We start from the raw sequence: 16,394 nt of genomic DNA on the forward strand, positions 1-16,394 counted from the left end.
GCAGTAATAGCACATGCAGTGCTCGACTCTCGGATTCAGTGAGGTGGGGGATTAGTTGTAGCAAGAGGAATCGATTACCACACACGTCTGCCCGTTTCAGACTGCGCTAGCAATTTGCAAAGTAAACGTTCAGATGAACGATGGAGATGGTTTTGTTTACAAAGTTTTCCATCAGGTTGAGTCATTCTGTACATAAACCATTTCCTCTTTAATTTTTTACATTTTCTGTCATTTTAATCTACTTTTAATTAAAATGACCCTTTTCTTTGCTTTTGGTGCTTTTACTGATGGAACACATCTCCCCAGAGCAGCGATCAAATGTTTCTAAACTGTGTTTGCTTGATTCTTACAGACAGAGGAAAAAGCTCACTCAGAGGTAAGGGCGGCTAACATTGTGTCCATCTTTCTGTTTGCATGTATGCTTCTCCTTATCAGCTTTCAGCTAAACAGGCTTATAGTTAGAGCCACCGATGCTTTGAAACTGCTCGGTACAGCCACTGAGCAGCTCTGTGGTGTGGGTGAAGGTTCGAGTGCCTTGTGTCTTGCTGTGCATCCCTAAAGGTTACTTTTGACCCATTTGATTTGATTTTGTGTGGGATTTAGTCTAAGATGTCACGTGCATGTCCCTGTTGGCTGATTTCTGTGTCTGAATGTCTTTGTGCTGCACAGCGTCTGTATTCAGAGACAATCTGTGCATGTCAATCAAAGCACAAACAGTGATATCTATTTGATCTCTGAACTAAACAAAAGAGTGTTTTGTGAATAAATAAAAGTAAATTCTGCAATCAATTATTTTAGCTCTATGTCGCATTGCTTTATCTAATCATGCATTGATTTCATCTAGATCATAAATATCTACACATCCTTACTATTCTGCATAGCTTATTGTTAACTCATTACAAACACTTACTCTGTAATGGGATCCATGCCCTGACCTTTGGCTCTTGTTCAAAAAGCCTATTCAGTTTATCACTGATTCTACTTTGATTTTCCAGTTTTATGGTTTGACTTTCATCCCTTTTGTCTCTACATGTGCTTTAAGCGTAACTTTGGGTCAAACAGTGATCGCAAATACACTGCAGTGTTTGTTTTAACCCTGCCAGATAAGTGGAGTTTAGTATTCCGGGACAGCTCACTCTGTGCAAACTAACAGTTGTGGACTACAGTGACTGTGCAGTAAATCTAAACACATTTAGAATTCAAAACAAATAATAAAAAAGACATTATATTTTTGAGTGACTGAATAAAAATATACAGCTAATCTTATCATATGATAATCCAGAAAACTGTTCTTGCATTCTTGCACTGAGCTGTCCGCCTTGCTAAACTGAGACGTCTTGCTGTTGTGAATTATATAAGTATGAATTTCAGGTATTTGCAAAAACTTTTTGAACCATCTCAGGCATAAATGTCTCCATTTCCTCACTTTGCTGCGGAAACCATGAAAAGAACATTGCTGTGGCTTGTTGATAACCTCTGTCTCTCCAGCCACATCAGGACTTGCTATTTGATGGAGGCATGCAACATAGCGTTAATTTTTACTCTTTTCTTTTCAATCAAGGGCCAAACAGTCCAAAATTCCACGGTAATCCCCCACACTTTATGTTCACACTTCACTCCAGTGTCTTTTTAAACAGTTTCCCATGTGCCTGCACAGTTTTCTTTTTACATCAGAGTTATCACCATGGGAGTTGCAAATTCACATCGTGTTTACATCACAATCAGTCTTACTTTCTTTATGGTTTTTAGGCGCATTAACCGAATGTTCACATTTCGTTTTTCCTTCCCAACCAGCAAATCAGAAAGCTGCGTCGGGAGCTGGACGCCTCTCAGGAGAAGGTGGCGACTCTGACATCTCAGCTGGCTGCCAACGTGAGTTTATTTACTTCAAAAGGTGCCGTCAAAACAGCCTGAACATTTGCACGATAACCTGCTGTCAGAGAGCTTTTATGGGAAGCGCTGCTTATTGAAGGAGGAATACAAATCTTTAAGACACCCTCTAAATCCTTTGCTGTGTGTTTGAAGCCCTCATGTGTGTATTTGCTTTTGCCTGTTTGTAGGTTTGTGTCTGTTTTCTTGTCCCTGGTTAGAGCTTTTCCTTGCGTGTGCTCGTGTGTCTCATACAGCGAGGATTGTCTCTCTGCTTTTGTCTCAGCTGGTGGGTTTTCAGCAAAGAGCCTCTCCCGAATTCAATCAAGCAGAGAGAATAGAATAGAGATAGATGGCTGAAGAAAGAGAACAGGGAGATGAGGATAAGTGAATCTCGACACAAGTGCGTCATGCGTGGGTGAAACAGATGCAGAGACCTTCAACCCAAAGACAAAGTCGTTGTGGAGATTTAGTTAGACTGACTTCAGCATCTGACTCCACCTCCCTACCATCAATGCCAAGTGTCTGATCGTGCGTGGAAGCAGTCAGGTTGCTCGCTTCAGTCCTCTTCTTTGATCACAGAGTTGTGCAAAGCTGAAACTGAAGGCAGAGTGTGGAAAAAGGCAAAAACAATTCACAGATATTTAAAAGAGCATTATATTTCAGTCTTTCCTGATGATAGTTGACTAGTTGTGCACAATAGCTGATGCAAAACCCTTTGCTTTGCTGTTTTTGGTACAAAGAAGTGTTGGGAAGTCATGTTACTTATTTATGACATGATGGGTGGATGTAATAAATGTAGCTGAGATTACATTTTATACAAATGTACTTTCTGATGCAGTTTATTCGCAGGAGCACTTAAAATTTATAGGTGACGAGTTGCACTGTGGATCCTCCACGTCTTGAAATTAAATAGCAGTGTAATATGCAACTAGTGTCATAACCAAGTCATATGTAAGCACAGACAAGAGAAACCCACATACACTAGTGACATATGCTAGAAGTGCATCACACTACATCTACATGATAGCATGGTGGGTTGCTAGTGTTCTAAGCTCATCTCATCCTCCCAGTGGGGAGTGTAACTGTGGCAATATCAACCTCAGGAGTCCTCAGATACTCTCCACCCACAGTCCAAATCTCATTGTGATGTACTCAAGACCTGCCACAGACGGGTTTTTTTATCATCTCTGTTACTGCCCACACTCTCACGTGTATGAGAGTGTATATTTATATATATATTTATAGGTGTATAAAAGCCTACACATTGTCACTGGTAGCAAATATAAGAACTCTTTGATGTGCAAATAAAAGTAAAAAGTTTTTTTTTTTTTATGTCAGTGCCTTAGGAAGAAGTTTTTAAAATCACTTATAAAATGTAGCTATTTATTTGTTAATTCTGTTCAGCTTTGGTGTGAAATAAAAGGTCATTTACATTTGTGTGTGGCTTTCAAAATGTCAAAGAATTTTTTCCCCAGCTGACAGAGAAATCTTACAGAATCTTACATTCCTTTGACAACAGTTTAACAATAACAAAGTCATGATGAAGGCAAAAGATACATTTTAAAGCTCCATGGGGAAGGTGTCGTCTTTCCGTGTCATCGCTCACTGGCGTGGTGCTTTTTCATTTCATCCACACAATTTATAAAAGAGGACCAGAGAGGAAATGTGCCGTGACTGAGGTCATCTTATCGTGATCCTATTACATTTGCTTTGCCGCTGCACTAACGATTATTATTATTTTTCTTGGGTTTGTGCAGGAAATTGAATGTTGATCTTATAAAATATATATTATGCTAAGACACAGTCAGTGTTCTCATACTGTCTCACCACTGCTTTTAGAAACACACCTAGCCTTGCCATCATTTTGATACACTAAATATTTTTGGTTGTATTGGAGCAAAATAGACCAGAATTAGCAAAACTGACACCCCATCCTGCTAAAGGGACTAGGGGGCAAAAGTATTAGTCAGTATTTTCTTTCAACCATGAAGGAGATTGGTTTTCCTGTCTTGGCTGACATACTGGGTTTAAGAGTTCATACAAGCAACCCTCCTCCCCCAGTCCCCCCCCCCCCCCCCCCTCTTCTCACCCTTCACTTTGTCAGCCTGACCTTCTTCCCTCTCCTTTTTTCTCCTTTCTGCTCAGCTTAAAAAAAGAGTCAACCCTCCCCAATATTTCCTGTTCGTATTCCTTTCCTTTTCCTCCTTCCTGACTTTGGGCCTCCTCCTTTCGTCACCTGCCCTTGTTTTTGTACTGTACTACAGTGTAGGATGTAGCCCAGCAGTAGTTGCTGGCTTTGAACACAGTAGTCGTGACTCTGTGTCGTTGGTAACATATAACACCCTCGAGATGTTGTGTACATCGTCAGAGGTGGCATCAAGTAGCTGTGACTTTAAAGACTTTCTCATCATCTAGTTCTCTGATTTGGCCTACTGTCAACCTTTACCTGAGACCCCAGGATCAGGACAAGGGTCAGAAAACACTATCTGGCTCAAGCCTCCAGAACAGGACAGATGGTTCAGCCCTGGGATGCAGGAGAGTTTGATTGGTGCCTCCCTCAGAGCTGACAGGTGGGCTGGGGGTTGATGAGTTGGAGCCTCACAGGTGGAGTTGGAAAGAGATGTGGAGTTAGAGGGATGTGTCGGAACAGTTGGCATTTCTAAAGGTCAAGACCTACGCTGATTTAGCCAGGGACACAGAGTGGAAGAGGCAGCACAGGGTGCTACTCCGTGCACGTGTCTATTTATGGACTTGGATGGGCCAAATGTCGTCATAGGCATAGAAAGATGAGGACTTTTCTGATTTTGTCACAACTGTTAGAGGGCAAGATCAAGAACAAATGCTGCTGAATTCGGTAAATGAAAGTGTATAAATGCACTTGGGTGTTTGTGTGTGCGTATCTGTGTGTAGATTTGTCTGGGCATGCTTCCCACCTCTCTGTGACACACCAGGTTTGACAGGTGACTCGGTTGTGTCTTGCTTAGAACGGAAGAATGAACGAACAGCACACACACAAACGAATACACACAAAAGTACATGCAGCCTTGATGAACATAAGGCTTCACCAGACATCCCTATAAACACATATAGATAAAACACATGCACAACCAAATCCACACACGCACACACACAAAACCATGATTCCCGCAGAGCAGATGGCATGACGTTGCCAAACATTGACCATCTTTCAGGTATCAATGCGTTCTTATTCTAATTAGCTGAGAGAGACATCTTTGGCGTCCACGGTGTTTAATTCACAGCAGTTGGATGCAGCAGTGAAGTAATACAGTGCTCCCTCTTCAAACCTCCTCAGGACGGCACAGCCAAAGCCTTCAGACTCGTGGGCAAATAAAATTTCCACACCAAGCTTTTTTCTGTCCGCAGTCATCAAGCGAAAACTCACTTCAAAGTTATCAAAACGCACCAGATGATTCTCTGTCAGAGCTCTTTTTTTCAACAGGGGTTTTAAAAACATTTTAATGTTAATTTATAAATGGCCAAGTAGAAATTGCGTTTATTGTATTGACCGAGAAAAGTCAAATTTCATATTGAACTCAGTTCTGAGATTTACTTTTGTAGTTTTGCATACAGAATGTGTTGGGGCTTGTGTGTGTGTGTGTGTGTGTGTGTGTGTGTGTGTGTGTGTGTGTGTGTGTGTGTGTGTGTGTGTGTGTGTGTGTGTGTGTGTGTGTGTGTGTTTTATTTACTTCAGTGCTTTCTCTTTTTGAATCTGGATTTTCGATTTGCATAAGAAAAACATAAATAGTGAGCCAAAGCATGTAAAAAAAGTAAAAGCGAGGATTAAGTTTGCTTGTCTTCCTGTGTCTTTAGGCTCACCTGGTGGCAGCCTTTGAGAAGAGTCTGAGTAACATGACCTGCCGCCTGCAGAGCCTCACCATGACAGCCGAGCAAAAGGTACAAGAGCTTATTCTTGAATTTAAAATACACTGTGTGGCATCTTCAAAAGAGACTACAAAGAGGAGAAATGATTAGAAACGTGAAACTGTGTGGCACTGAATAATTTCAGTGGGAAGTATCAAGTCAGAGGTTGGTCACTGTGACATAATAAAAATATATTAAAGGCTCAATTCTCGACTCGTGAAAAGTTTTCTGCTGAAGGAGTTTACTTGGTAAAGTTTTTCTCTAGCAGTGCTCTTAACCTTAACCAAAGTCTTTTGACATGCTTAGGATTCAAACTTCAGTGCTTTATATGTAAGTAAAAGTATCCAGTTTAATAACAAAAATCTGTTTAAAGCGGTCTTTCCGTCATCATTTTTTGCCCGCAGCTATTTTTTTCTCTAGGACTTCAAAAGAGCTTGAAAAGAACTAAAACTCATCACAGCAGCAGCAATATGTTCTTAGGCATACCCCTACCACAAATGAAGAATGCTCCCCTCTGTTCACATATACATGCACACATAGCTGACAAGCCCTGGCTGCTTTTTAATCCTTTATAAATTAAAGGAGACTGAGATGGGTGAGCTGCCTTTGTCAAACAAGGCCATCCTAACTTTTAATTAAAGTGAAAACCCTATCTGCATCCCTCAGTGAGTTTTGGGGAAAGACAGAGTAGGAGTCTCCCTTTATCTGGTCCAGTATTCTTCTTATTCTAAGCAGGTGGTGCTGGCTTTGGGGCAAATCTACTGTATTTCTCAAAATGTACCCCTCCCCCCACACACACACACACACACACACACACACACACACACACACACACACACACATCCATACGCACACACAAACACACACACAGCTACCTCAATGCCAAATTTAAGAATCTGCTCTCAGTAATGTAACTAAGGGGACGATTCCAACATTTTTGGGTTCCTCATCCTTTTTAAAAATAACCTGGTCTGATCACTGATTTTGGATTTGGAAAGTCTGTTTTATTTAGACTACAGAGATTTCTGTCTTTATAAATAAAAAATAAAACAGCACCTCCTGTTCTCTCTCTTTTTTTCTGACTAAAGGAGTCCGAGTTGGCAGAGTTGAGGGAGACGATAGAAATGCTGAAGACCCAGAACACAGACGCCCAAACAGCTATCCAGGTGGCACTCAATGGCCCAAACCACCTTGACAAAGGTAATGAGCAGGCTGGCAGGAGACAAAATTAAATGATGTTTTGATAAGTGGATGAATATTTAGCGCAACTGGCTCCATAGGTAATTGAACCCCTGTTATTTACAGATTTTTGTGCTGTGTGAGTCAGATTGAAAGAAACAATTCCTGCAGCACTTTAAATAAGAACCAGTATCAACCAATAAATGTAGTGACACTGTTCACCTAAACATTCTTTGCACTAAAGAAAGCTTTGTCTGTTCTTTCCAGATCTGAGGATTAGACGGCAGCACTCTTCTGAAAGTATGTCCAGTATTAACAGCGCAGCCAGTCATTCCAGTATGGGCAGCTTGGGCAAGGATGCCGAAGACAAAAAGAAGAAGAAGAAGAGCTGGGTAGGTGAAAAGATAAAAACACTAAAGCTTCAGAGTAAAATCACATTTCAAAACCAGACCTCAAACCTTCCATAGTTCCAGTGGCTAACAGTGGCTCTTCTCAAAGACTCATCATGAAAGGACATAGCACCCTGATTTTTGGTTGGGAGCGTGGTGTAATCTGAGTTCTTACTAACAAGCTACATCCATTCGCTTTACGAGTGTATCGCACAGACACAAAAATCTGCTAGAAAATCTAACAGTAAAAGTGGCTGCACCCTTAGTAAAACATACTTGTACTCATGAACAGAAGGTTAGCTAGAAAGACTTAAAGCACTTGTTGTACTATGCCTTAAACATGCCTTTCTATTGGGATTGATTGTTTGGGGGACAGCCTCAACTGCTCATACAATGAACTGCACTTTTGGACCTTGAGCTTAATTTTTAAGGCAAAATATAAGAGAGGGGTGGAACTGAGTACTTCTTAACCAAAGCCCCAAAAGGTTGATTCTGTTCATCTGGGCGCAGCGTTTTCGGTTTCGTCATTTCTCCCACTCGGCAGGTTTCCCCAATCTTATAAACAGTGCATTTGCATAATGACTGAAACTAGCAATGGTCTTCGAACAATGGGCTGGGAGGTCGGTTCCTTGATCATTAATATGCAAACTGTTATGACCACTGATCAATGGCCATGAGCACCATTCAAAATACTTTCAGCTGCCTGTTTTGGGTATTTTGAGATTATGCTATATATGCAGGTGTCTTTTAATTTCTGGCTTGCATTCATTTGCTGCAACCAACAGATGCTTTATATTTTCACATGAAAATATCCAGACATTGTTGGAGGTGGATTTGGTAAAAAATCCCCTAGATACATATACATTATTCAGTGGCATTGAAGCTATTTTAGATGTGCTTTATATGCCCACATTAAGAGATTAAATGTCTTATTTGCATAAAGAAAAGATATTTTTGCAGCTCTATCAAATAAATGTGATTGTACTGTTGCTCTCACTAAAAATCATCCACATTCCTACAAGAAGAATGCATTAACTATACCTGCATGAGCTCAGAAGAACTTGCATTATTTAGTCGTTATTTGCTCATCAAATCAAAAGCAAATGGATCATTTCTGCCCCAAAATGCCAATCCATGTTTTTAATGCTCTGATTTTTTTATGCCCAATCATTCCTTCTTTAGTGTAAAGTGGGTGTTTGCTGCCTTACATGACTGAATCAGTCTGTGATTAACTGGTTTGATACGTGTGATCAAGTCACCATGTAGATCAAAAATCTAATATTTAGTCATATTTGAGTTGAGATTCCTCCGAGGATTGAGTATGCAGAGTGTGCAGCAAAGTCTTGAAGGCATCTTGACCTAAAAGAGGATCAAGCATAATGAACCACACTGCAGTCACTGTTTGAGAAACACTTGGAAATTCATATTTAGTCTAACATGCAGATGAGGTTGGAAAAGAAGCAGAGGCCACCAATGTCATGTACACAGAGGTTCAGCCTGAAAAAAGTCGAGTTTCTGCCCAGAGGTTAGAGGAGTGCTTGTTAAATTTCCAATTTTGGATAGAAGAGAAACACTCTTCGAAATTTCCTGTCAAAGTGCTTTTGAGAAAAGCTCTTAATCCCTCAGTTACACAATTGGACTTGGTCAAGCTTGGAGGTGTAAAACAGCATGGCATATAGCTTTATTCCTCCTACAGAGCATGTTGGGGGAATAAAAAGGAAACTGAGTGTTTGCTGACTCACATGTCTAAAATGCATCTTGAACTGAAGTTAAATCCTAGTCTCAGATGTATGTTTAAAGCAGTTTTCCTTCAATTGACAAATGTATATATACATTTTCCCAAAACATCCAAAGCCATAAAGCCTTTTCCCCTTTCTCTGCTCTATCTGTGCTAATTTTGCTGGTTGCTGTACAAGCTACTCAGCATCCCTGGCTGAGAGCTGCGATTTGCTGCAGTCCCCTGAGTGAGAGAGATGACATATTAGAAGTTCTGTCTCAGCCAAGGAGCACACAAACTAGAGCCATTCTCCAGTCTCTGCTGCAATGCAAAACACATGCCCTTGAAATGAAATGCATACTAACAGTGTAAAAGTTCCCCACCAAGCCTGACATGTCAACATCAAGCCAGCCTCATGAATACCAGCCGTTTCCTTATTTCAGCAGCAATTAATTATTCATTTGCATAAATTCTTCCTGGGTGTATGATGGGTGGAGGACAGAGTTGAATTGAGGTTAGTGAATGAAAAGCAAAGACAAAAACCACACATCAGGCTTGCAGGGTGGCAAGGTGAAGGATGAAGTTGCATATTATCATATAGCTGCAATTACAACCATGAATTTCAACTCATAACCTAAGCTGCAAATAATTAGCATTTCAATATCAGTCTTATGAGTGTCAGTGTTGTAAAATGTTGCATATTTTGTGTTGTGCATCATTGTGCTGACTTCATGTTGCGTCCTGAACTCTTTGCTTTGTAAAATGTTGGTTTTATTGACTTGAGATCTAAACTGTCCCGTATTCAGACAAGTTTATTTGTCACCTCAGATCACCTCAGGCAGCGGTGATCAAACACTGAGCATGCTTGCAGAAATGCTCTCCTCCTACCAAAGGGAACGCAACTGTAATAACATTCATCACGATTATTACCATTCTAGCAACAGCAGTAACTGGAATGTCTCCAGTAAAACAGTGATATTTGCAGCAGTTAGCTTTAATCAACACTGAGTCTCCTGCAGAGCAGGGGTGTGTGTTTGCGTGGCTTAATGTTGGGTGTGTTTTGCATCTTCAGGTGGCCGATTCCCTCCCGGCTCAGGTCAGTGGTTCCCAGAGTGTCTTCGTTTGTGTGCAGTGATTCCTCATCTTCACTTCCTTTGCTCCTACGTTTGCCCTGCCTTCTCCCCCTCTTAGAGCAACCTCCTCCTTTTTCTGAGAACGTCGGCATGGATACAGCGACCTTCCCCTTTCCCCCATTGTTTCTCCTCCCCCCTCCTTTTCCTCCGCCCCTCCTCATTTTGACTGCCTGTTCATCCCAAAATTTTTAGGAACATTAAAAACGCCTGCCCCCCCCCCCCCCCCCCCCCCCCCCCCCCCCCCCATTCTCATCTGTACTTATGGTCTTGCTTCTTGCCTTTTTACCTAAACCAGACAGTGCCCATTGCTTGGAAACAGCACGGAGTAACTTCCTGACAGGATGCAATATCATCAGGGTTAATATGAACTGACATGATATGACTGAGGAGGTTAGCACGGCCGGTACTGATGTTTCTGCCCCTGTGTGTTTGTGTTATGTGTGTTGCAGTTACGAAGCTCCTTCAAGCAGGCGTTCAGCAAGAAGAAAACCAAATCGCAGTCAGCCCACGATGAGATGGAGGAGATGACCGACTCTCTGCCTTCCTCACCCAAACTGCAGCACGACAACAGGCAAGGCAGTATCGCCACGCTGCGCTCTTCACCCTCCACCACAGAGTGAGTAAATGTATACTCATTCACTCTCACAGTTCTATTCACATGAGACATTGTCTTCTGCCGTATCTACGATCTATAATAACTGAAATACACACTTGTCTCATTTCTTTTTCTTCTCTGAATATGTAATTGTTTCTGACCCTCACTTCACTTTTCTTTTCTCTTTCATCCAACCACTCTGTTTCATTATTTCTTTACTATTTCTCTACCTACTGTAGCAAGTGCGTTTGCGATAGCAAGTCTTCCCCCATTTGGACGGCAAAGAAAAAGCTAAATGGTTATGTGGTCTACAAGCACAGATCTCGGTAACAGGCACTGAGTGGCATGCTCCCTGGGAGTGTGTTTGCAGTGGTTTGTGTTTGTGTGGCGTTCTTCTCCATATTAGCGCTTTGCTCCGGGACACAAACTGAACCAGGACCTTAAAATTGTCCAGTTCTCGGTTATGGAAAAGTAGCAGAATGGAAAGAAAACTGTTCTTGTTTTGTCAGACATGTCAGAAAAAATTGTCTGCATCTTACTACAAAAGGTCAATATATCTATTTATATATAGATATATAAATATATATCACAGTCATGCCAGGTATTGTTTGGGTTAAGATAACCTGGCATGCGTGGTATCTTAACTCTTATAGTCTCGGCATGTGGAGGTTTCTGACTTAGCAAACAAAGCATTTTTACATGTCGACTTTTTTAATATCTGCCTGCTGATTACGAAAACAGCTGAATCTCTGTCATTATGACAACACCACATCAGCCTTTTTAGTTTACTCTGAAAATGATCTCTTACATTTCAGACTAAACATTAATGTTAAATAAAGAAAAGAGCAACCGGTATGCTGCATGGCTGTCATAAATTCTGGCATAAACATCCTACACATATTGCAATATTTCTTTTCCTGTAAGATTGCTAAAATAAAGTACTGTAGTATCAATGGGAAGGATTTGCTGTACCAAGTGCTTAACGTTCCTTGTTCACCCATGTGATACCAGCCCAGACTGACTCAGCTTGAACTTCAGCTTTCTTGTTCCCCCTGAAAGTGCACATTCTCCAGACTTGGTGTACGTGCTTGGTATAACCCTAAAGGTGAGCCCTCCTCCTCCCTGTGTGTGAACCCACTTTCAGGCTATGTGAATGCACTGAGGCTGAGGCAGAAATCATCCTCCAGCTGAAGAACGAGCTGAGGGAGAAGGAGCTCAAGTTGACGGACATCCGCCTGGAGGCACTTAGCTCTGCCCATCACCTGGACCAGATCCGAGAGGCCATGAACCGCATGCAGGTGAGCTTAAACTAAACCCAGGTCAATGCTGAACTGTGTCGATTTATATTTGAGCTCAAGCTGCATCAGCATGCACAGCTATCAGCTTGCCAGGGGTCATTGTAGTGAAAAATATGAATATCCTTTCACAACATAACAAGTCACCTAGTGCTCTCACTCTTTAGCTATTAAATTCTATTTTATGGTGTTGTTTAAAATGTGTAACCCAGGTAATGTTCTCTCATTTTTGCTATATAACTTTGCACTGTCCACTTTCTGCTGTAACAAAACAAATTTCCCATGTGTGGGACTAATAAAGGTTATCTTATCTTATCTTAAATGTACTGCAGCTTCATAATCCAGAATGAAAATGAAACTGTCAATGACCGTAATGACATTTAAACTTCTTTGCCTTCGGGCCAAGAGTAAAATGAGAGGCACAATAGAACTGTCAGTGTGGTTAATGTGTAGCTGGAACTTGCAGCAAATTAGTATAGCTTCATATTATGTCTGTCCTGGCTCTGCCCACTGATGAAAAATTGTCTCTCATTTCTTTCATTTGTACACTTGGCTGTCTTGACCTGGAAGCCAGGCTTTCCCTCGACTTTCAGCCTTTTTTAAGCTAAGCTGACTCACTGCTAACTCCGCCTACTTTGGCCCAGTTTCATTTAGTCACCTCTGTCAGTGCTTTTTCACCACATTGTGCAAAGTGATGCTGCAGTCCTTCATAACAGCATGTAGGACGATATAATTAAATTCAAATTCAAATTTTATTTGTCACGTACACAGTCATACACAGTACGATATGCAGTGAAATGCTTAGACAACTGCTCGTGACCTAAAGAAATAAAAAGGAAAAGGCTTGAATAAGATAGGAAATAAATATGAAAAATTAAAAAGGGTAAATTTAACTAGGAAGGAATAAAATATAAATTAAAGTTGAAAATAAAATAACTGTACAACAAAATACACAATAGAACTATATAAGAATGTATATATATATATATTTATATACACACAATAACAGCAGCTGTACAAGTATTAACTGGAAATGAAGAATATAGTGACCAGTGTTGTGCAATCCACATTATGTCTTGTGCAGTGCAAATATGCTTAAAGTGATTTAAGTGATGAAGTGAAAACAACAAACTTTCAGGTTTTGTGCTTGATGTCTTATTTTTCAGCTCCTAGTACTGGGGTCTGCAAGCTTTAGTAACAGCAGAGCCATTTTTTGGCAGTTTTTCACCAACAACAATCTGCATAGAGTCACAAAACATTAATACAGACATTATGAAATTGTAGAAATAGAATGAAGTGATTATATCTGTTATACCTACTCTTAAAATGTTGACATTTTGAATTTTACCTGTCTTTGTGCAAATGAATTAAAATCCAAGTATCCTACTTGGATAATAATTTTAATAATACTAAAAGTAAAAAATAAATCATCCAGTTGCATTTTAATATCAGGCATGTCAGCGAGCCAACAGTCTGGCTGTGAATTCAACCTGCTTTTTCCTTCAATTGCTAAATTTTTTTTTTTAAATAATTGAAATCTGATTAAATCTGCTTTAACTGCTGTTAAAGTTCAGGAGAATTAAAAAAAAAGTAAAGTGGCCACAGGGAGCCACTGGAGATGGGCAAAACACTGACATTAAAATGAGCACATATTGCTGTTAATTGATTTTCTTCCAGTGAGAGGTGAGAGGTGTGTTAACTTCCTGCCAATGCAAACCAAACATGTCTTGCTGTTAAAGCATAATCTGTTATTTGGTCAGCAGACAAGTGTTAAAATGTTGGAGGGAGGAATAGTGCAAACAGCAATGAGCATGGTGAGTTGAAATTAGATGCAGATTGCAAAATCTCACTCTAGTTTGTGAGGAGCACACCTTCCAGACATCTGCATCAAGGTAAACAACACTGAGAAATACTCCGCATGACTTACCCTCCACTACCTGCAACAGAAAACTGCTATTGGTACTTGATCGTGGTACTAGTTGTTTTCATCTAATGCTATGCAAGAAAGAAGGTAAGCTTAAATCAGAAAAGTCCAACCATTACATCAAGTCCTATTAGGATATAAACTTTGGGAAATGCAAAAACTTCCAGCAGCCTCCAAACAGGCACTAATCATCAAAAAACAGTCATTCTATTTTTAAGCAGTCTGGAAAGCCATCCTCTGTTCTCTGATGATTATCAGAGAACAGAGGATGGCCAAGGCCAAGACTTCCTGTTCCACCGGTCGTTGTTTGCTGTCCAGCTATGAATGCAGATAAAGTAAAAAGCTGATAAAAGCTAAATAGCTCTCAGATGATAGTCGATGATTTTGAGTTTGTCGGTGAGCCAAAGCATTTCTCTTCTGCTTTCCACTAATCTTTACCTGCAACCCAGCATAGCCTCTAACGTACTGCAAACAGACTCCTATCAAATATCTGTTGATAAAGTTAGGTTCTCGAGGGGAAAACACCTCATGAAGGTGGAATTCAATTGTTTACTTTTCCATGAAGCTGAATTTTTAAAAAGGGGAGTTTCTCCATGAAAACAAACTCCCATTATTTATTCCAGTACTCCTGATGCAGTGTAATGAAATCATCCTTTCAAAGCATAGTGTACACAGATGCTGTGACTTTCAAATTTTCAAAGGAACACATATTAAAGAATATCCTGTGTCTCAGTTAAGTGGATGCCTCTGAATGTGGGCTGCGTATAGTTTCCCTGTCAGATGGGGATCATGTCCAATTCCTTATCTGAGACTTAATCTTCAGTACAAAGAAGGCTCGAAGATCAAAAAGCTGCCTACAGCCTATAATTCCAGTGATACTGATTCAGAATAACAACAATGCAGGAAATGACCATCTGCTGTTGGAGGAGCCTATCAGTCAGTGTCTTTAAAAGCAGTTTCTGTTAGATTTGCTATGATTTTCTTTATTTGCAACACACAGAATGAGATTGAGACGCTGAAAGCAGAAAATGATCGTCTGAAGTCCAGCGGTAACGCAACACCGACAGCCACACCCGTGAAGACAGCCCGGCCACCCTCTGAGACCTCTAGCACCTCCTCATCCTCCTCACGTCAGTCCTTGGGGCTGTCCCTCAATAACCTCAACATCACAGACACCATCATGTCAGGTGAGCTCAGTTTCTGCAGCCCGTCGATCTGAGGTGTCTCTGTGTAGCAGCATTGCACCCAGCAGTTTGTTCTGGGCAGTGAATGCAGTGGGAGGGTGGATAACTGGAAAAAAAGAAACAAAAAGGATTTTCACAGTCAAGACAAAGCATACAACTAGATATGTTTTTTGATTATAAAAGGCACTTCTTTCAGAAAGGTTGTATTCATCATCAAGGTTGTATTCATACTTCTCATTTGAGAAGTAAGTGTAGGAGTTGTGTGTCTGGTGATGCTGAAGGACATCGTTTATAGTCTGCAGTAATTCGTGTTTTTGTGCAGCATCAAGTTGGATTAGCTCTCTTCATACTTGCCTCAATAAATGCCAGAGAATTGTGTTTGTGGAGAGAAATGATCCGGATGAGCTGCATTAAAATGATGAAATATCTGCCCCTCCCTGCTGTGGGGGTTTGCAGCCAAGCAGGACCTATTACATAAACACTCTTCAATCTCTTCAGGCCTGCCCCTTTTGAGAGCTGGAAAACTTTGTCCCTCTCACTTGGACTGTAATTAACTTAGAAGGCACGGCCCCCTCTGATGACCTAGCCTCTCATTACCTGAACGTCCGGTGAGCCAAGAGCAGCGACATATGGGAAGGCAAGTGGGCCAGTGGGCTGTTATCACCCGAGCACAGAGCCCTCTGCCAAGGGTAGCCAGCCGAATACAAAGTACCCCCTTCCTCTCGCCAAAATGGAACCTGAGAAAAAAGAGAACGAATGAGACTTAGGAGGGGAGCTGTTAATAGTGTGGCAAAAGTCACATCATCCCACTCTTCTGTCACATCCTTCGTGAATGGATGAACAATTCTTCGGCTAGAAACACTCAAATGAGCTCATTCCACTGAACGATTTCTCATTTCTTTACTCGCCTTTCATTTCTGCTCATACATTATCATTCTGTGCACTTCCTAAAAATCAGTGTATGAGAACCCCGACTAAATGTAATTATCACATTAAAGATAGCTGCATTTTACTTTGGAGTCTGTGTGTTTCTAGCTATATTTTTTGGCAGGCAGAGCAAGAGTGTGTTTATTCTGACGGATTCAAGCTGGTTTTTCCTTCTAACATTAAGGTCTATTTTCAGATATTCTCCTCGATGACAGCTATGAGGGCAACCTACGCAAAGAGGGCCGCAGTGTGCGAATAGTGGTTACCATCAGCAGTGGGCCAAATATCACCAAGGTT

At 40.9% G+C, this 16,394-nt stretch overlaps 1 protein-coding gene across 7 annotated transcripts in view; it reads left to right on the forward strand.

Annotated features, from left to right (window-relative positions):
• The window catches only part of nav3 (neuron navigator 3), a 415,949-nt gene that overhangs the window by 390,792 nt on the left and 8,763 nt on the right, over positions 1-16,394 (forward strand). For 4 of the 7 annotated variants that reach the window (XM_086270023.1, XM_086270024.1, XM_086270020.1 and 1 more), the window contains 11 exons: positions 353-376; positions 1,562-1,585; positions 1,795-1,872; positions 5,704-5,787; positions 6,843-6,954; positions 7,201-7,325; positions 10,112-10,135; positions 10,622-10,788; positions 11,912-12,065; positions 14,987-15,173; positions 16,294-16,391. In XM_086270023.1, coding sequence (XP_086126149.1) covers positions 353-376; positions 1,562-1,585; positions 1,795-1,872; positions 5,704-5,787; positions 6,843-6,954; positions 7,201-7,325; positions 10,112-10,135; positions 10,622-10,788; positions 11,912-12,065; positions 14,987-15,173; positions 16,294-16,391 — 1,077 coding nt within the window. Of the gene's footprint in view, positions 1-352; positions 377-1,561; positions 1,586-1,794; positions 1,873-5,703; positions 5,788-6,842; positions 6,955-7,200; positions 7,326-10,111; positions 10,136-10,621; positions 10,789-11,006; positions 11,094-11,911; positions 12,066-14,986; positions 15,174-16,293; positions 16,392-16,394 lie in introns of all 7 variants that reach the window. The other 3 variants (XM_086270026.1, XM_086270021.1, XM_086270022.1) reach the window with 3 other exon arrangements.

The sequence above is a fragment of the Aulonocara sp. 'chitande type north' Nkhata Bay genome, linkage group LG17 (assembly GCF_057382095.1).
Source record: "Aulonocara sp. 'chitande type north' Nkhata Bay isolate Kocher_YH1m ecotype deep benthic linkage group LG17, A_spYH_male_GT1.1, whole genome shotgun sequence".
Classification (NCBI taxonomy): domain Eukaryota; kingdom Metazoa; phylum Chordata; class Actinopteri; order Cichliformes; family Cichlidae; genus Aulonocara; species Aulonocara sp. 'chitande type north' Nkhata Bay.